Source organism: Elephantulus edwardii, unplaced genomic scaffold, assembly GCF_000299155.1.
Source record: "Elephantulus edwardii isolate Elephantulus edwardi_28Jun2011 unplaced genomic scaffold, EleEdw1.0 scaffold00020, whole genome shotgun sequence".
NCBI classification, from domain to species: Eukaryota; Metazoa; Chordata; class Mammalia; order Macroscelidea; family Macroscelididae; genus Elephantulus; species Elephantulus edwardii.
The window spans coordinates 9,562,293-9,581,122 of NW_006399770.1; the positions used below are offsets into that span (position 1 = coordinate 9,562,293).

The window sequence follows — 18,830 nt, forward strand, 5'->3', positions numbered from 1 at the left end:
ATCCTCTCCAACATTTATTGCTTGATGCCAAGTTAAACTTTGCACTGCTACTGGAGTGAGATGGTATCTCATTGTGGTTTTGAATTGCATCTCTCCTATTGCCAGTGATTTTGAGGATTTCTTCATGTGTCTGTTGGCCATCTGAGTATCTTCCTCTGTGAAAATTCCTTCCATGTCTTTTGTCCATTAAAATATTTAACCTATTTTATTTTTAAACATTCTGAAAAGGGAACTAATTAGTGCAAATTCTAAGTATTTTACTTAATAGCCAATTAAAATGTTCCTTAAATTTCTATCTTCTGAAGAAAATTTGTTATAAATGTTGAATACCATTTACAACTAGGTATTTAAAGCATGTATTTAACATAATCAGAGATAAATACAGCTATATTCATTCAGGGGAGCCAATAAATGCTAATTTTTTTCCAAATTTATTAGAGTTCTGTCAGCTTTGAAACCTAGTAATTAAAAACTTCAGTTTCTCATGTTAAAATTTACTAGTATTTATAAACTAATAAGGAATTTTGACAAATTTCAGATATAGAAATAATAAAATACCTTTTTATGTATGTATTGCTGACATCTAATATAATCAGATTTAATATCATTATTTTTATATTTTATTGACTGAAAAATTTACATTCTATCATGAAAATAAGTAATAAGGACTATACAGATTGGATTTGTGAAATATCCACCTTGTTATATTAATTCAGAAACAAGAATAGGTTTTTAAAAAAATATTGGATATACACCTTGTATATTCTAGGAAAGGCAATGCAAATGGGGTGGAAATTTACCAACAATGTGCAATACATATATACATTTTCACCAAAGGATATTATATATATTAATGAAATTTTAAATGTTCTTTTAAATAATGCTAAAAATTCAAATATTAACCTATTAGGATACCTCCAGAATTCCTACAAGACCAGAATTGCAAGTTTTCAGAAAGATGGAAAGAATCAATGTCTATCTCCTCTCTACACATATGGTACTAAGTACCTGTGCTAGAATGTAAATGGTTACTTCCCAAATTTACATTTATAGGTTTTTTAGTGTATAAATTGTTCAATACACAGTCAAAGTATACTCCTACTCAATACAATAACCTAAGAACTAATATTTTTCCCAGTCTTTATTAAATATAAAACATTCCAGATGGAGACAGAGAATTTAAAATTGCATTAAACTTGGGTCCAGCAGTTAAAATAAGTAATTTGTGAAAATTTAGGCTAGTCCATGTGACAACACAGACGCTATTGTTGTTAGGTTTGGTCAAGTTGAGTGTAACCCAGATCTGACTTTGAAGACCAAATGTGAACTCTGTTCTGTCCTGTGCTATCCTAACATAATATTACACATGAGAGCCCATTGCAGCACTCACTGTGTCAATCCACCTGGTCAAGAGTCTTTTGTTCCTTTGTCAACCCTCCACCCTTCACCAACACCACAGCTCAAAGGCTGAACTCAGAATATTCTGTTCCATTCAATATTCACTTCAATTCAGAAAACATTTTTATGTACTCTCTGTGTGCTACATACCAATAGCACAGGATGAGATAAATACAGATTTTTTCCATTAATATTCATCTTTGTAACAGTATACTGTCCCTCACTTACACAAATTATTTCAATGCAATGGAATACATGATGGGTTCACTTTCAAATATGGTGCTCTCAGAGAATATGAGAAGAAAACAAACAAAAAATATCTAGAAAGGAAGCAAAATTTTTTTATCGATGACACCTGGGCCAAGTCTCAAAGGCAATAAACTTCAAAAGCCCACTTTATCTTGGCAAGGGAATTGCCTCTCTGAATGTCAGCCCTAAAATTAGAAGAATGATTACTTCAGCAATTTATTGTGAAAATTAAAAAAAATCAATGAGATAACTTCCTGTGATTAACACCTTCTCTTTACCAGACACTTTCCTAGGTGCTTAACATTTATGTCTCCAATCTTAACAATTTTTAAAGTTCAGTATGATTGCTCATTTTATAGACCAGGAAACTGATTCATTACTCTTACTTTATACTTCATATTCTTATGACGATTATAACATGTGCTACACTGAGGTTTTAGGGTGAGATGGAATTGTATAGTTCAAAGTAAAATCTAAATTAGTTTAAAGTACGGGTACATATATTTTGGTTGTAAATAGTGATCCAAATATTACTCAGATTCAAACCAGCCTATTCAAGTACTCTTTGTCTCCATAATTTGTTTATGCTATGTCTTCTACTTTGTATATTCTCCTAATAAATTTTTATTTGCTTTATGACAGTCTTTAAGTAACATCATTTTCTCCACTGAATTTCCACTCCCTTTGGCCTGGGTTAAGACGCTGTGCTGCAATCCTGAAGGCACGTGGTTCAAATTGACCAGCTGTTCTGCTGAAGAAGGATGGACCAGCTCCTCTTCTGTGATTAACTGCCTCAAAAAACCTGCTGGATAGTAGGCAACACAACAACAGTAGTCTACCTATTAGGTTTCCCACTAACAGTTTTCCTAACCAAGTATTTTCTTACATTCCTCTCTTCAACTCTCCTGTTTTTTATGTTTTCTTTTGTTTGATGTGATAGTAATGTTTGTTGATTTTCATGTTCTTTTAGACCAACTTTCAGGACTAAGAACAAATATGGTTATCTTCCAATCAGTAAGCTAGTCAGCTTTCCTCCAAATTTCCTAACATAGACTGATGAGCACATCCAAGATTGCATCTGTTAGTTGAAAAATTTCAATTGGTATCCCATCTATTTCTGGGGCCTATTTTCTTGCCAGTGTCTTCAGCACAGCTTGAAATTCTTCCTTTGTTACCATGGGCACTTTTGTAGCTGGTACTTTCTGAAATTTTTCCGTGTCGATCAGGTATTTTTGGTACAGTGACTATTCCTTCTATTTTCTTTTAATGCTTTCTGGATCATTCAAGGTTTTCTTCTACGGCATCTTTCAGTATTGCAACTTGAGGCTTGCATTTGTTCTGTCAATGTAAAGAAATGCTGAGAGAGTTCTTTTCTTTTTATTCTCTGACTCCAGCTCTTTGAACACTTCAAGTATGTCTTGGCAAAGATAAAGCTGGATGTTCCACGGAAGCAAGAATGACAAAGCTTCATCTCTCATGCTCTGGACGGATTGCTAGAAGAGGCTATTCCTTCTATTCCTTGAAAAGTACAGTGTGGTTGGAAGGGTGGAGGTTCAGCTAAAGAGAGGAAGTCCCCATCAAATAGATTGACATGGTGACTGTAGCAATGGGCTCAAGTGTATCAGAGATAGTGAGGATGGCACAAGATTCAGGTCTGTTGTTCATAGGATCAATATGAGTTGTACCTCACTTGATGATACCTAACAAAAATAACAACATGTCTTGTTCACTAGTCAGCAACTTCTCTGAGAGCTAAAATTATCTTAATCTTGTTCACTACAGTATCTCTTAGCCACCTAGACATTATCCAAAGCCTGCACAGACACTCAGATATGTACTTAATGGAGATATTGGAAACTAAAACAGATGGGGGCAGGCAATGAAGTTTTTCACTACAAATTGAAATGTTACTTTATATCCCAGATAAAATGAAGTCATCAAGATTTCTGAATGAGTATATAATTGTCTATTTTTGTATTAATAGGATTTTTTTCTAGAAACAGCAGTAATGATTAATTATGGAGCTGATGCTATTTATAAGTTGATTAATAAATTAATAAAAGAGCAGTAATTAAAAGGAAGCCATAATTACAATGCACTGGTTATTATGTTTTATGCCAGAAAAATCATTTAGGAACCTATTTTCAAAGAGTTAGCTTTTTGTTTTCTTGATCAGTACTAGTTATCCTTTTATTTTTTCTTTCCTTAAATTTATATAATTCACATTTCCTTCCTTCTGTTAGTTTTTAGAATTTTACACCACCTTCCTTACTCACTTCCTTTTCCTTCTTTTTCCTCTTTCAGGAGCTATTTTTTTAACATCTAGAAGAAAATGACTTTACTTATATAATTTGTTTTATTTAAAGTAAAAGTTGCACTGACTATATCTCACAAGTTGTCATTCAAGTTTAAATATTTTGTCATTTTAATTGTTGCCTAATCTTTGACCTATAAAGTATCCACAAAAGTGTTTTTCTTATATTTTAAATTTCTGAATATAAAATTTTTTACTGTTTAAATCTGAACTGTATCTTTTATTCTAGATTTCTAATCTAGTTTGTTGTAGAAAAATAGTCACTGTAATTATTTGTGAATATATATATATATATATATATATATATATATAAACTTGTTTGGTAAAAAGAGTTAATGCATTAACTGCTAGCTAGAATATTCAAAGATTGAGTTTATCCAGAGTTGTTGTTGATCGCCATTGAGTTAACCAAGACTTATAGCGACCCTATGACAAAAGACCTGAAGCCTTTCTATAACTATCCTCATTTATCAAAGTTCATAGAGTTTCCAGAGGCATGTTGTTTAGGAAACGGATGCCACTCCTGCTTCCAAACCTGTCTTAAACTGGGAGTTCCACCAAACACTGTCCACCATGGTTAACTGTTACGGCATTTGACACTCCAATAGCACAAGGTTCAACATCACAGCAACTCCAGGTTACCTCAGTACAGCATAATGACTGAAGAGTGCTGTACCACTTAGAAGAATGTTCCTCCAGAATATAAAAACAATTGACTTTTAAATACAAAGGCCCTCCCTGAGGTCTTGTTGACTCTAAATAAGAGGCTTAAATAAAAAAACCAACCAGTATAGTATGCTGTTGTTTTGCGTCATTGAGTCACCTGCAATGTATAGCAATGCTATGTATAACAGCTCTGAACCTTTCACTGTCTTGAGCCAGTCTCACAAATTCTGATACAAATTCTGATACACCAACCAGCATTGCCCCAGATACTGATTTAAGGTTTGTAAAACCCCTCTTTCAACTTGTTTCCCAATCCTTTGTTACTTCAAAGGTACTAAAGTTTAACACAAAACTCCTGCAGCCTGTGTAATTAACAACCAGCCTTTGCATATTCATAGCTTGATGAAAATAATGACAACTTTAGAGGAAGCAACTTTTAATACAATACTGTCTACAGAAGAGCTACATTATTAATTACAATGTCTTAAGGGACTTTTAAAATTGCCAATATCAAACCTACTTTCAGACTTAACTCCAGTTCATCCCCTGGTGACTCCAAAGCACAGGTAGGGCTGAGAATCAATGGCTGTAACTTGTTGGCATGTAATGTGTGCATAGCTATTTTCTATCTGCTTATTCAATGTCTTTATTCTGGTAAGAGTTAAAATAAACATTTCCTCTTTCTTTTTCCATAACTGGATGTGACTCCATTTACTAAGAACTGAACTGATGGCTGATGGAACAGATAATAAATATTCAATCATACTCAGTTCAATTCTGCAATCTCTTATTTGCTTGGTTCTGTGCTTCTTTGGTTAAAACAACACATACTCAGTTTTGATTTTCTTGGGATATATCCCAAGTAATGGAATAGCTGAGTAATATGGAATTTCTATTTTCAGCTTTTTGAGAAAGCACCAAACTGCCTTCCAGAGTGGCTATACCATTGCACTACCCCACCAACAATATAACAGAGTTCCTGTCTCACTACATCCTCCCCAATATTTATTACTTGCTGTCTTGTTAATCTTTGCCATTACTAATGGAGTAAGATGGTATCTCATTGTAGTTCTGATTTGCATCTCTCTTATTGCCAGTGATTTTGAGTATTTCTTCATATGTCTATTGGCCATTTGTATAGCTTCCTCTGTGAAACTTTTCCATGAAACTAGCACACTAATGATCATAGCAGCATTATTCACCATCACAAAAACATGGAAACAGCCTTGATGTCCAACCACAAATAAATGGATTGAAAAGTTGTGGAACATTCATACCAGAAAACAATGATTTTATAAATTACGACCTAACTTGGTAGGAACTGAAATTACCTTTAAAGTCTCCAATATGGATTGCATCTCAACATCAAGAAAACAAAAATTATTACCGTTGGATCTATAGGCAACATCACGATAGATGGAGAATATATTTCATTGGGAAAGTCTTCAGTGAGGGGCCTCTTTAAATTTTTGAGGAGTAATGATATCCATTTGAGGATTAAGGTACCCTTAATTTAGGCCATGATATTTCCAATAACTTGTTTTGCATCTGAGAGCTAGATATTGAATAGGGATGACAGTAGAAAAAATGATGCCTTTGAGCTGTGGTGTTGGAGAAGAGCACTGAACATTCCATAGACTGCCAAAAGAACAAACAAACAAATAGGTTCTTGAGAAAGTGCTGCTAGAGTGCTCCTTGAAGGCAAGTATAACAAAGCTTGGTCTCACAAACTTTGAGCATGTTGATAGGGGGTCTATTCCTAGTAGAGAGAAATGATGCTCAGAAAGGAAGAGGATCGGTAAAGGAAGGAAAGGCCCTCAACCAGATAGATTGACACAGTGAAGGCTGTGAAAGAAGGCATCAATTCTTCTTCTATCATCTTTATTCACTGTTCAGCTCTAAGATGCATAGCAAGTGATGTAAAGACCATGGTATGAATTAGATGCACCTTAGTTCTCAAACTGGCATCATTACTTCTCAGTATTGGAGAGGTCCCTGATAGCAGACTTTCCTACTCCAATACATCTCCTGTTCTCCTGTCTGCTGATACTAAGGGTGTTTGCAGATCCAAGTAAGATGAATTAACTTGTAGTTTGTGTTTATTATATTTAATTTACTGTTTACTATATGATTGTATAAAACACAATGTAAATGAAAGCTGTATAAAACACAATGTGTATGATTGAAACAGTATAAAGGAATTATATGAAAATCAGTAAAAATATTTTTAATAAAAAAACTAATGTTTTAAATAAAATAGACAAAAAACAATTTTATTCTGATATTCATTCCATACATTTGAGACAATAAGGCAAACATGAGATATCATTAATAATCAATGCTCTACTTATTTTAGTGACTTCCGAGGAGTGGCATCAAGTGGACAACAAGCGACTGCAACACTATGAACAACAGATCTGAGTCTTGGCTTATCCAGCACTGCTCCCATGAGCTCAGCTATGTTTACGTTTAAAGCTGTAGTCATTGTGTCAATCCACTTTAAAAGGGTCTTCCCCACTTTTCCTGATCCTCTTCTCTCCACAGCATGATGTCTCTCTCCAAAGACTAGTTTCTCCTGAAAATGTGTACAAAGTAAGTGAGAAGAAGTTTCACCAACCCTTCCTCTAAGGAGCACTCCGGTTTCCTTCCTTCAAGACAAGAGTTGTTTGTTCTATTGAGGATCCATAGGATATCCAGTACTCTTCACCAGCATCACAAGTCAAGGGCACTGATTTTCTTCAGTCTTTCTTATTCATGCTCCACCTTTTAGATGGACTGTTTCTTGCTGTTGTTGTTGTCGTTGTTATGTGCCATTGAGTCACTTATGACTCATAGCGACCCTTTGCACAGGAGCCCTAAACATCATTCTATTCTGTGCCAACCTCGCCATCTCAAACACACTCATTCCCACCACTCTACTCTTAGAATCAATCTATCTCATGGAGAGTCTTCCTCTCCTGTGCTGACCCTCCACTCTCCCAAACATGATGCACCCCTCCAAGAATCAGTCCCTCCTTGAAACATGCCCAAAGTATGTCAGACCAAGCTTCAGAATCCTTGATTCCAAGGAACATTCTGGATTCACCCTCTCCAGGACAAACCTGTTTGTTCTCCTAGCAGTCCGTGGTATATTAAACTTTCTTTCCCAGCACCACAGCTTAAAGGCATCAATTCTCTTTCTATCATCCCTAGTAACTGTCCAACTCTCTGATGCATAGTATGTAATTGTGAAGACTATAGCTTTGGTCAGGTGCACCTTAGCCTCCAGCTTGACGGCGTTGCTCTTCAGTACTCTTGAGAGGTCCCTCACAGCCGACTCTCCCAGTACAATTTGTCTCTTGATTTCCTGGCTGCTGTTACCAAGAGTGTTGACTGTGGAGCCAAGCAAACTAAAACTGTTAACTATCTCAATCTCTTCACCATCCATACTGTTGCTGCCAATTGGCCCAGAGGTGAGAATCTTTGTTTTCTTGATGTTGAAGCACTGGAAGCAATTTAAAATACTATGGCATGGATAAGGCACACCTTAGATTTTAAATGGACATCCTTACTCTTCAAAACTTTGGAGAGTTTCTTTACAGCAGATGTTCTAAAAAGCAATACATTTTTGATTTCTTGATTACTGCTTCAATGGATATTGATTGTTTAACTAAGTAAGATGAAATATTGACAACTTCAATCCATTCTCCATCTATCATGATGTTGCCTATTGGTCCAGTGTTGAGGACCTTTTGTTTTCTTGATGTTGAGATCCTATCCATATTGAAAGCTTTAGTCTTTCAACTTCCACAGAAAATGCTTCAATTCCTTTTCATTTTCTACAAGAAAAGTTGTGTCATCTACATAATGATGGTTGTTGGTAAGTCTTTTATTAATCCTGACACCACATTCTTCTTCATATAGTCCAGCTTCTCAAATAATTTGCTGAACATACAGATCTGCACAGGTATGGAGAAAGCATACAACACTGATGTATATCATTCCGATTTTGAACTATACAATACTTCCTTGTCCTACTCAAACAGCTATATTTAGGCTTTCTAAGAGCACAAGGACTTCCAGTAATACGCAAGCTAAATTCAGAAGAGGGTGCGGCACAAAGGCAGTTGTTGTTGTTGTTGTTATGTGCCATCAAGTCATTTGCGATTCATAGCGACCCTATGTACAACAGCCCTAAATCCTGCTCTATCCTGTGCCAATCGCATTGCTTCTGACACACCCATCCCGATTACCCATCATGCTTGGTAGGGTAGACGGACAGCGCAGGAGGGGCTATGAGGTGGATTGATTCAGAGTGATTCAGCACAAAGGCTATCACTGCTGGTATCAGATGGATCTTAGCTGAAAGTAGACTCTACCAAAGAGAGGTTTCTTGGGTTTTATTGACTGTGCAAAGGCATTTTACTCTGTGGAGCATATCAAATTATGGTTAACACTGAAAGGAATGGGAGCTCCAGACACATTGATGCTAGCTAGGTGTCATCAAGCCAGTCCCAACTCAAAACTGCAGAACCAAACATTACACGGTCTTGAGCAATGCTCACAGACTGTGCTCTGCTTGAGCCCACTGTTGCACCACTGTGTCAAACAATCCCATTGAGAGTTTTCTGAATTTTTTCCTTCATTTTCCCTGACCTTATATTTAACTATGTATGGTCCCTTCTGATAATACGTCTGAACCAGAACAAAGTAGACAAAGTCTCATCACCCTTGAGCCTATGGAGCATTCTGACTTCAGTGTTTCTAAGAAAGATTTATATGGTGGGTTTTTTTTTCTTGTGCAGACCATAATAAACTCAAGTTTAAATTCACTAAGAGAAAAAGATGTAATAGTTTTCTTCTGTAACCATGTAAATCTTTATAATACCTTCAGGACAGTTTTCTATTGATTATTAAAATGTACAATATTAGAAAAATTGGTTACTTTTAATTATTATAAGAAATTATATTAGTTTTCAATAGACACATGATCTTTCTGACTTACTGACACATGAGCTTACTATCTTGTCAAACAGTATCATAGATGTGCTAAACTTACTTTTAAATGTACTTTTATGCCATCTCTCATTAATTCGTAATAAAGCTTTCCAAATTAAAACATCACTAAAAGCATAATATTTAGTACTTCTCAGTGGGTACCTATGTTTAAATTTCATATTGTAGTAATATTTTCCAATTTTCAAAGCCCTTTGATAGTGTTTATAAATAAAAAATTACTAAGCTGCATGAATTGGTCATATACAACTTATTTTTATAAATTTGTTTGATAACAAGCAGAAAGCCAAATAGTTGTGAGATATATGATGGCTGAGCCAACAACATGTAATAAATGATTCTGTGAACTTGGAACTGAAAAATAATATTTACATTGAGTTGGTGGCAGGGTCCAATAATATTATTTGGAAAAAAATGAAAGTTCATAAAATAACAGAAATTATAGCCATAGTGTTGTCTTCTACATATGCCCTTTACTAGATAGGAGCTCATAGAAGTTAACCATCCACTAAGCACTCTGTATCTCATACATAGAATGGAGATGATAGCATCCATGGGAGTTATATTGAAGATTAATATGAAAGTAAATTATTAAACAGAACAGGATGAACAAGAGTTAGTTTAATTTAAAAAATTTGTTTAATGCTAACTACTAATTTTAAGTTAACAAGATTTTTAGTTTTTTCATATCAATATTTGAAAAATATCTTGATATATATACTTCAAGACATATGTCAACATTTTATCAGCTTTTCAAACTGGGACACTAGAAATGTGCATATAAATGCTTTTTTACCCCTGTCTGATCCTTCCCTTTGTACTGAGGTTTAATCACCTCCAAAACTAAATGGCAAAAAAATCAATGAAGATTGGATTAACAGTCTCAGAATGTATTTGTAAATACTTATGTCAGGTTTTGGCTTTTACTATTTCTTAGTAAGTAAAGATATAGTTCAGGATTTGCAGGTAAGAAGCAGCCTACAAGAACACTTAAGTCAAATCAATGACCAGTCAATGTTTCTTTGATTAACTGAATCCTTACCAACTAGAAGCTTATACTGCATGCCAGTTATCTTGGAATAGTCCTGGTTTGACCTATTTCACTAAAATAAGTATGAATAACATTCACTTTCACTGTACAAACAATACAATCATGCATTCCTGTCATGTGACAATGTAGCTTATGAAACCATCAGTTATGATAACTAAAGTATATTAAATCTCATAATTCAGTTTAAGCAACAATACTTTTCAACATGCTCAAAGTATATCAGATGCAGTTTCACCATCTTGACTGCTTGTATCAAGTGTACTGATTGTAGGTCCAAGTAAGATGACGTCTTTGGCAGTTTCAATCTTCTCTCCATCTATCATGATGTTGCCTATTGGTCCAGTGACGAGGATTTTTGTTTTCTTGATGTTGAGATACAATTTATATTGAATGCTGCATGTTTAACTTTCTGCTGTCACTGTTTCAAGTCTTCCTCGCTTCCACCAACCATGGTTGTGTCATCTACATAATGGAATTTATTAACAAATCTTCCTCCAATCCCGAGGCAACATTCTTCTTCATAAACTCCAGCTTCTTGAATAATTTTCTCAGCATATAGATAAAATTGGAATTGGAAAAGGCTATGCAATCCTGATACATAACTTCATAATTCTAAACCATGCAGTGCTGTAATATAAGTAACTGTTAATTATATCTTAATTTGAAGTGTATATGAGCTTTGTAAGCAAACGAATATAAACTTAAAAAAAAAATTCAAGAATACAAGAAAATTCAAAGGTAAAAGAGCAATAAGTATAAAAAAAGGAATTCTAAATGTAAACCTTCATTAAAAACTTCATTATTAATACCAGAATTCTGTACTGTCTCTTAGTGAACATAAAACATGAATCAGAGTAAGAATTGAGTGTTAGCCTAAAGACTGTATGATTATGACCTTAAATTTTATCTGCTTTATAAGTTTAATAAAATGAAGTAAAAAAGAACATATTTTCTTAATTGCGCAGAAAGAGTTTTGCCTTGATTCAAGTAGTGCAAACTAGTGGGACAAGAAATCACTCACTCACTCACTCACTCACTCACTCACTCACTCCTGCACTAATTGCCTTCAAGTCAGAAATTACACATAAGAAATTACTCATTGATTAACCTCCAGCATGTTTCTGGGATTGGGAATCACAAGGGTTCAGTTTGAATCCACCAGTTGGTCCACTAGAAAAAGAAGGGCAGTAATCTCCCAAGCTATAAATAAATTGGTTCATGATGGTAAACTTTTTTAAGATTAAGACAGACTAGGAAGAAGGATTGGCCACCCACTTATGAAATAGCAGACCTCTCTAAAGTACTCAAGAGCAACGGTGTGTCTCTGGAGACTAAGGTGCGTCTGATACAGACCATGGTCTTTGCAACCATTTGTTATGTATCAGAGAGTTGGACAATGACTAGGGAGGATAGAAGGAGATTTGATGCCTTTGAGTTGTGGTGCTGGAGAAGAGTATTGAATGTAGCATTTACTGCCAAGAAAACAGATTCATTCTGGAGAGGGTTAAACCAGGCTACTCTTTGGAGGCAAGGGTTCTGGAGATTCATCTGACATACTCTGGACGTGTTGTAAGGAGGGACAGGTCCTTAGAGAGGGACATCATGCTTGGGAGCGTGGAGGGACAACGCAGGAGGGGAAGATCCTCTATGAGGTGGATTGATTCAGTGACTGGGGTAATCGGGATGGGTGTGTCAGAGGCAATGCGATTGGCAAAGGATAGAGCAGGGTTTAGGACTGTTGGACATAGGGTCGCTATGAGTCACAAGCAACTCGACAGCACATAACAACAACAACAGCAACAATGGTAAACAACACACACAAATCACAAAGGAAGATATTATGCATCTCTCTCCCGCACAGTCAGTGGTAGATTCAAAGGCTCTATCTACCTTTGGCTTGGCACAACTCCCATAGGAATACGTACCACCACAGCTCCTTGGGACAAAAATGCTTCATACCATTTGGGAGGTGACATTTAGAGAGAGAGAGAGAGTACTGTGAAAATTAATCTAATAAATAATTCTATTTCAGTGAATTATTTTATTTAATCTAGGATTTTAGTTTTCTAATTGAATGAAAATAATTTCAAAAATTTAAAAAATTCCTTTAATAAGCTACTTTCACTGAAAATGCCATTAACAAAAATGATAGGAATTGAACAATATTCAGAAAGTATATTCACTAGGCATTAAAATAATTTTACAATGTTTAATACATATTCACATGTAAAATGCATAATGTTTAAATGAAATGAATGACAATGAGTATAAGAAATTGTATAGGAGGTACATTACTTTCAGAAGTAATAGATTTCTGTAAAAATACAAATTATGTTTAGATCTCAATTTCTTAATCTAGTACAATCTTAAAAACCAAGAATTCAGGCAGTAATTTTAATTAACAATCTCCTAACTCTCACTTAGTTTTGTGTTAAAAGTCTGCCTTAGAACCTTAAGTATTTTACAATCTCCATTACACTTTAAAATTAGTAGAAAGGAATTTATTTGACTTGGAGTTAAAATTATATATTTATTTTTATTTTTTTAACTCTAATAAAGGTAATAAGAGCCACTTTTCCAATAAAGTATTAATTGGACTTAAAAGACAATAATAAAAGTACTATTTGTATGATAAATGCAATGAATATACAATTTTCTAAGAAATTCCATTAAATACTCAAATACATTTTAAAATAAAATTTTTCAGAGGTTTAAGTTTGCACTTAGAAAATTAAAACCCTCATGAGGCAAATAACAAAATCTACACCAAACTATTGTTTTCAAGTTAGTTTATTGAAGCGATATTGCTACATCTAATTGAAATAGGAACAACAGCCTCTCCTATCGAATCTGAATCATGCTGGGTGCTTGTTTGTCCAGGGGCACCCCAAGATGTGTGAAGCAGGGCCACAGTCCTCACTTGGAAATGTGAGAAGAACCAAAGGGTGAATAGTAAGAGCAACACAGTAGGGGAATAATCCCTGGCTGCTCTAATTCCACCTCAGGCTGGTCTTTGTGTGATTTTTATCCTAGAATCCCTTCAGGTAAGATGTCCATTCAAGTGGAGATGTATAAGGCATAGCCCTAACCAATAAGGCAAACAACTAAGTTGATATTTTAAAATTCACTTTTAAGTTTTAAGAAAATCAATTTAGAAAATAAAAAAAACCCCATACTATTTTAGTCTATTTTCCTAAGCTTTGTTTAATTTGTTTGAAAAACAGATTTCCACTTTTTAAAGGGGAAAAAAAAATACCCAATCATTGCTTATGTTTAATCGCCCAAAATTAAACTTATTTGCATTTAGTTTTATTTTACCTTAAATACTCATGTCAATAGCAGTTTAAGAAAATAATAGTGTTTTTCCTTGATATTTCCCTCTCCATTATTATGCAGCTCATATTTTGTTCATCGTCAAAATAATTTTAAACTTTGGGTAAATTTAAGTAAAGCTAACTCAGAGAATGTAAAACTTGGTCAATTATTTTCCTTAAATTGCCAACATAAAAAAGATTTTTTTTATAAATAGCTATACTAGTAGCCTGTTTATGATTTTATAGGTACACAACAACTCTTTGCTTATCAAATTCCCAACATCTGCATTTATAATAGTAAAACACCTATTACCATAATATTGAAACCTTTTACTATAATATTAAAATACCAACATAATAAGACAGACTGACACAGTTACTGTAAACAATGGGTTCAAGAATAGCAGAGATGATTAGCATGGCACAGATTAGGACAAGGTTCAGATTTACTGTTTTTAGGCTCTCTGGATGTCTTAGTTGACTGAATAGCGTCTAACATCAACAATCTAACATGAATCACAGAGCTTTGTCAGTTATGTGCTGACGTAATGTGGTAGGGATATAAGGACATAGTCACGCACTATTTTGTAATCTGATGTGACCATAATAGCCTGTTCTTTGGAAACTACGTATGTCATTAAATAAGGACTGTGTCTCTTTGAAGCTACACTTGCACAAACTGCAATTGGAATAGGGAAAGACACATTCTCACTCCAAGTTACTCAATTCACTTAGAATGATTTTACTGAAGTCCAAACCATATTTAACAACCTATTAGGGAATACTTATATGAAGTTCTAAGTGTGACTTTTAAAAATTTTAGTATGTTCCTAATTAATTGTATAGAATAGAAATTTTTAAAACTATTTCAAATGCACATACAGATTTGGATAGGGTGGTTGGAATTTGATAGAAATTAAGTGAGTTCCTAGAGGAATAATATTCTCTATTTCTTTCTCTTTCTCGTCAGTTCAGGTATCTGGCACATTAATAATATTATTTTAACCAAATGAGTTGTGAAAGGTGTTATTTTTTAAATTTCATAAACATAAGTTCTGACCTTTTATATCTTTCCTACTGTGCAAGCTTTCCCTGGTTTAATGAAGAGGCTCTGGGTCCCCAAAGAATGATGAAGATGAATTCAAGTGAATCTTCTCAATCAACCAAGGATTTTCTCAGGTTCTAAAGATCACACTTTGCCCTGGTGAGGTAAGCCTAATGCACTTTTGAATTTGGTAAGAAAAGAAATTAAATCCAAGAATTTACTGCAACTACCCACAACCTCAAATTGTTTCTATTTTCCCATTCCCAGGAGCCTTTCCTTAGAATTAACCTGTCACAAGGCAGAAAGGGAATAACTCTGATTTATTAATAAAAGCGAAGTGAGATTTAAGCTTGAGGGATATTATGAGACAGGTCCTAAAAGGAAACAATATGTTGTGTTTTAGTTGACAAAACCTCATAGGGGAGTCATTAACTAAAAGTCTAGTGTTGACAGACATTTTCATTCAGCATTCTAGCTATCTTGTCCCCTAACATCACAAAAAATCTTACTATAGTCTCAATATAAGCTGATCATTTAAGTGATACCTGGGAATTGACCTGGTAATTGATCCCAAATCAGAGACTCCGGAGAACACAAGAGTGCCCCAAGGAGTCAATCACTTACAAAGGATTGACAAAAGTGAAAACCACAAGATTATGGAATAAATAAGAAAATATTTTCATTATAAATCTATATCCAAATAACAGATCTATTTTAAATCTATCAGTTCACAAAATATAACAATTTGTTTAATGTTTAGAAATATTATTTCCTTTCAGGACTTTTGAAAATTCTTTACCTTTTAGTATTCCAAGAAAATTAGAAAATACTGAGTGTTTATTATTTCAAGTTATAAGAATAAGCAGATTTTAGGAAAAAGTCTTTTCATTCCTATGCAAAGTTAAAGAATAACTTGTGTTTTTAGATTCTCTAGCTTATGTAACTTTCAGTCAACGTATTTTAATAAACTTGTGAGGTTGCGATTAATTTGGCATATGGCTTTATAAAATTTTACTTTTATAGCCAAGTTGCTGAATAAAATACTGCTTGTTGAACAAAATACTTAAAAATTGTGTATCACACTAAAAATGTTGGATAGCAACAAAGCATCAGGATTAAAATGTCTTTAAATTCTTTGTTTCTAAGAGAAGTAAAAATAATTAAAAAAAAACACCCACAAGTATATATTCATACCTCTGTAGCAAATTGCTGTAATCCGCCGATATTAATTGGTCCCTCTTCAGTAGCATATAAATTGCATCCACCTACACAAAGATCAGAGGTTGGACATACCATTCCACATGTCAAACCAAGTGGGTTGTCAGAAAAAATCATCTTAGCAGCTCCGTAATAGTTCTGCATAAACAAAAGAAAAGAAAATGTTGTTATATAACACTGTACCTTAAAGATTCAAATTCTAACCAACATGTTACTCTTTCTAATAAGTAGTTAGATTGCTCAAGATATATAGAAGATGTAATATATAGTAGCCAGGAACCATCAACATTTGAAAGACCAGCTCTCTATGAAGCAGTCGGTATATAATACTTAACAAACAGGATTCCTGGCATCCTACTGGAAAGACCTTTTAATGCAATCCTGAAGGCCAGCAGTTTGAATCCACCAGCTGCTCCACTGGAGAAGGATGGGCAGTCTCTGTGATTAACTGCCTCTGAAAATCTGCTAGAGAGTCAGCTATGGGTTGGTTCCAACTCAACAGCACACAAAACCAACTAAGATTAATATATGAACAATTAATTAATTCTAGAAAGTTTAGCTATAACATATAACTATTCTAGTGGAAGCAGGCTAAGCTTACCATACAAGCAATAATGGACAAGATTTCCACAAGATTCTGTCTCATTGCTTCTTTCTCTACAACTAAGTGTTACAGGACACCTAAGGCACACCTCTAGTGTGCTGTTTTGATCAAGATGTATTCTTTTTCTGCCTAAAAAATGTCACTATCAGAATTCACATCTTTGCCCACAAAGCTTTCTGGGTGATAGTGAATGGCACAAAATATACATGAGCAAATTAGCTTAATCAATGTTCTTCTCTCAAAATGTACAGTGATGCAAGCTCTGGTGGCCTAGTGGCAGGAAACTGCACTGCAATCCCAGAGGTGTGTGGTTCACATCCACCAGATGCTCTGCTGAAGAAGAAGAAACAATCAATCGCCTCCTGTACCAGTCAGATCCAATTTGACGGTACACACATTAAAAAAAAATGACAACAATAAAAAAAAAATTAAAAAAAAATGTACAGTGATGCACAATTTTTACCTAGAATATTCCTTTTCATCCCTTAAACACTTTGTCATTTTAAAATAACATTCTCAGAAAACTATTTCAGAACTCTAATTACAGGTATCATTTATTATTGACCTGCTTACAGTAAACTCCATGTGCAAAACATTTGGTTCATTGTCTCTGTATAGAAGTTAGTCTTCAGCTTATGAAGGTACAAGATGAGTGTTTGTAAAACTGAATTTCCAAGACAAGACAGGCAAAATGTATTCATAATATTTTCAACGTTGATACATTTTAATTTAGACATATTAGTGCTCTGGGAATAAATGCAAATTATAAACAAACAAATAAGAGTGTGAGCGTGTGTGTGTGTGTGTGTGTGTGTGTGTGTGTGCGCTCATAAATTATAGTGAACATTGGTGGCCTAATGGTAAGAACCTGTGCTTCCAAGCCAAAGGCAGGTGACTCATATCCACCAGCTGCTTTGAGAGAGAAAGATAGGCAATCCCATATGATTTACAGCTTCTAAAAACCCACTTGAGTGTCAGCTATGAGTTGGTCTGACTCAATGGCACATAACAACAATATAAAAATTATATATATTATGTAATTAATCTCTGGTTACCTAGCAGCAAGAAGCTATACCACAATCCCAAAGGAACATGGTTCAAGGACACCAGCTCCTCCACTAGAGAAGGATGGGCAATCTCCTCTTGTTTGATTAAGTGCCTCTGAAAACCCTCCAGAGGGTCAGCTAGGGGTCAGTTTTGACTCCATGGTACACAACAACAACAGCAACGTATGTGTGTGTGTGTGTGTGTATAAAATTGAATATCGTTCAAATTTGCAGATTTGAAAGTATTATGTTTAAGCATGCTTTTTTTTTAATTCTAGGCTGATTGAACAACTTTGCAAATATAGTTAAGACGTAAACAGATTTTGTAACATGACACAGTTCATAACACAAGCTGCTGTTGATCATTGTTAAGTCTGTTTCAACCTATGGTGAACTGACAAATAACAGAGCAAACCCTTATACTCAATGTTCATTATTTTTTTACACAGTTGTGGATTAATGTTCAAGTGCTACATAAAGCATGGGCAGAAAGAGGGAAAAAACCCAGAAGACACCAACCAACCCAAACACTTTATGCCACTAAACTAAGTATTGGCAGTCCAGTCTAATTCTATCCTACTTTATTGTATTAAATGTTAGAAAGAAGAAAAAGAACAAGAATACAGCCAGTTGATACTACATACGAAAATACGTGAAAAAAATATCAGTTGACCCTACTAATTGATATCATGTCCCCGGACCTTTAAAGTCACTACTCTAGACTACTATTTGACTAGCTGATCAGCAAGTTAGGATTCTGATGTCCAGCTTTTCAGAAATTGAGTTTCTGGTCTTCCTTCTTTTCTTCATAGGAGCATGATAAAATTGTATAGTTTCCCATTATTAAAATCCTTCTTTCTTCAGAACTTAGGACACTCGATCACACTGGATTTAAAAAAAAAATCCTTTCCTTTTACAATAGTCTAGTTT

The 18,830-nt window shown here is 34.5% G+C and overlaps 1 protein-coding gene across 1 annotated transcript in view; it reads right to left on the bottom strand.

Moving 5' to 3' along the window:
- DPYD (dihydropyrimidine dehydrogenase) overlaps positions 1-18,830 on the bottom strand; it is a 1,462,963-nt gene that overhangs the window by 1,062,140 nt on the left and 381,993 nt on the right. Inside the window, exon 5 of the mRNA XM_006882430.1 lies at positions 16,227-16,388. Coding sequence (XP_006882492.1) covers positions 16,227-16,388 — 162 coding nt within the window. The remainder of the gene's footprint in view (positions 1-16,226; positions 16,389-18,830) is intronic.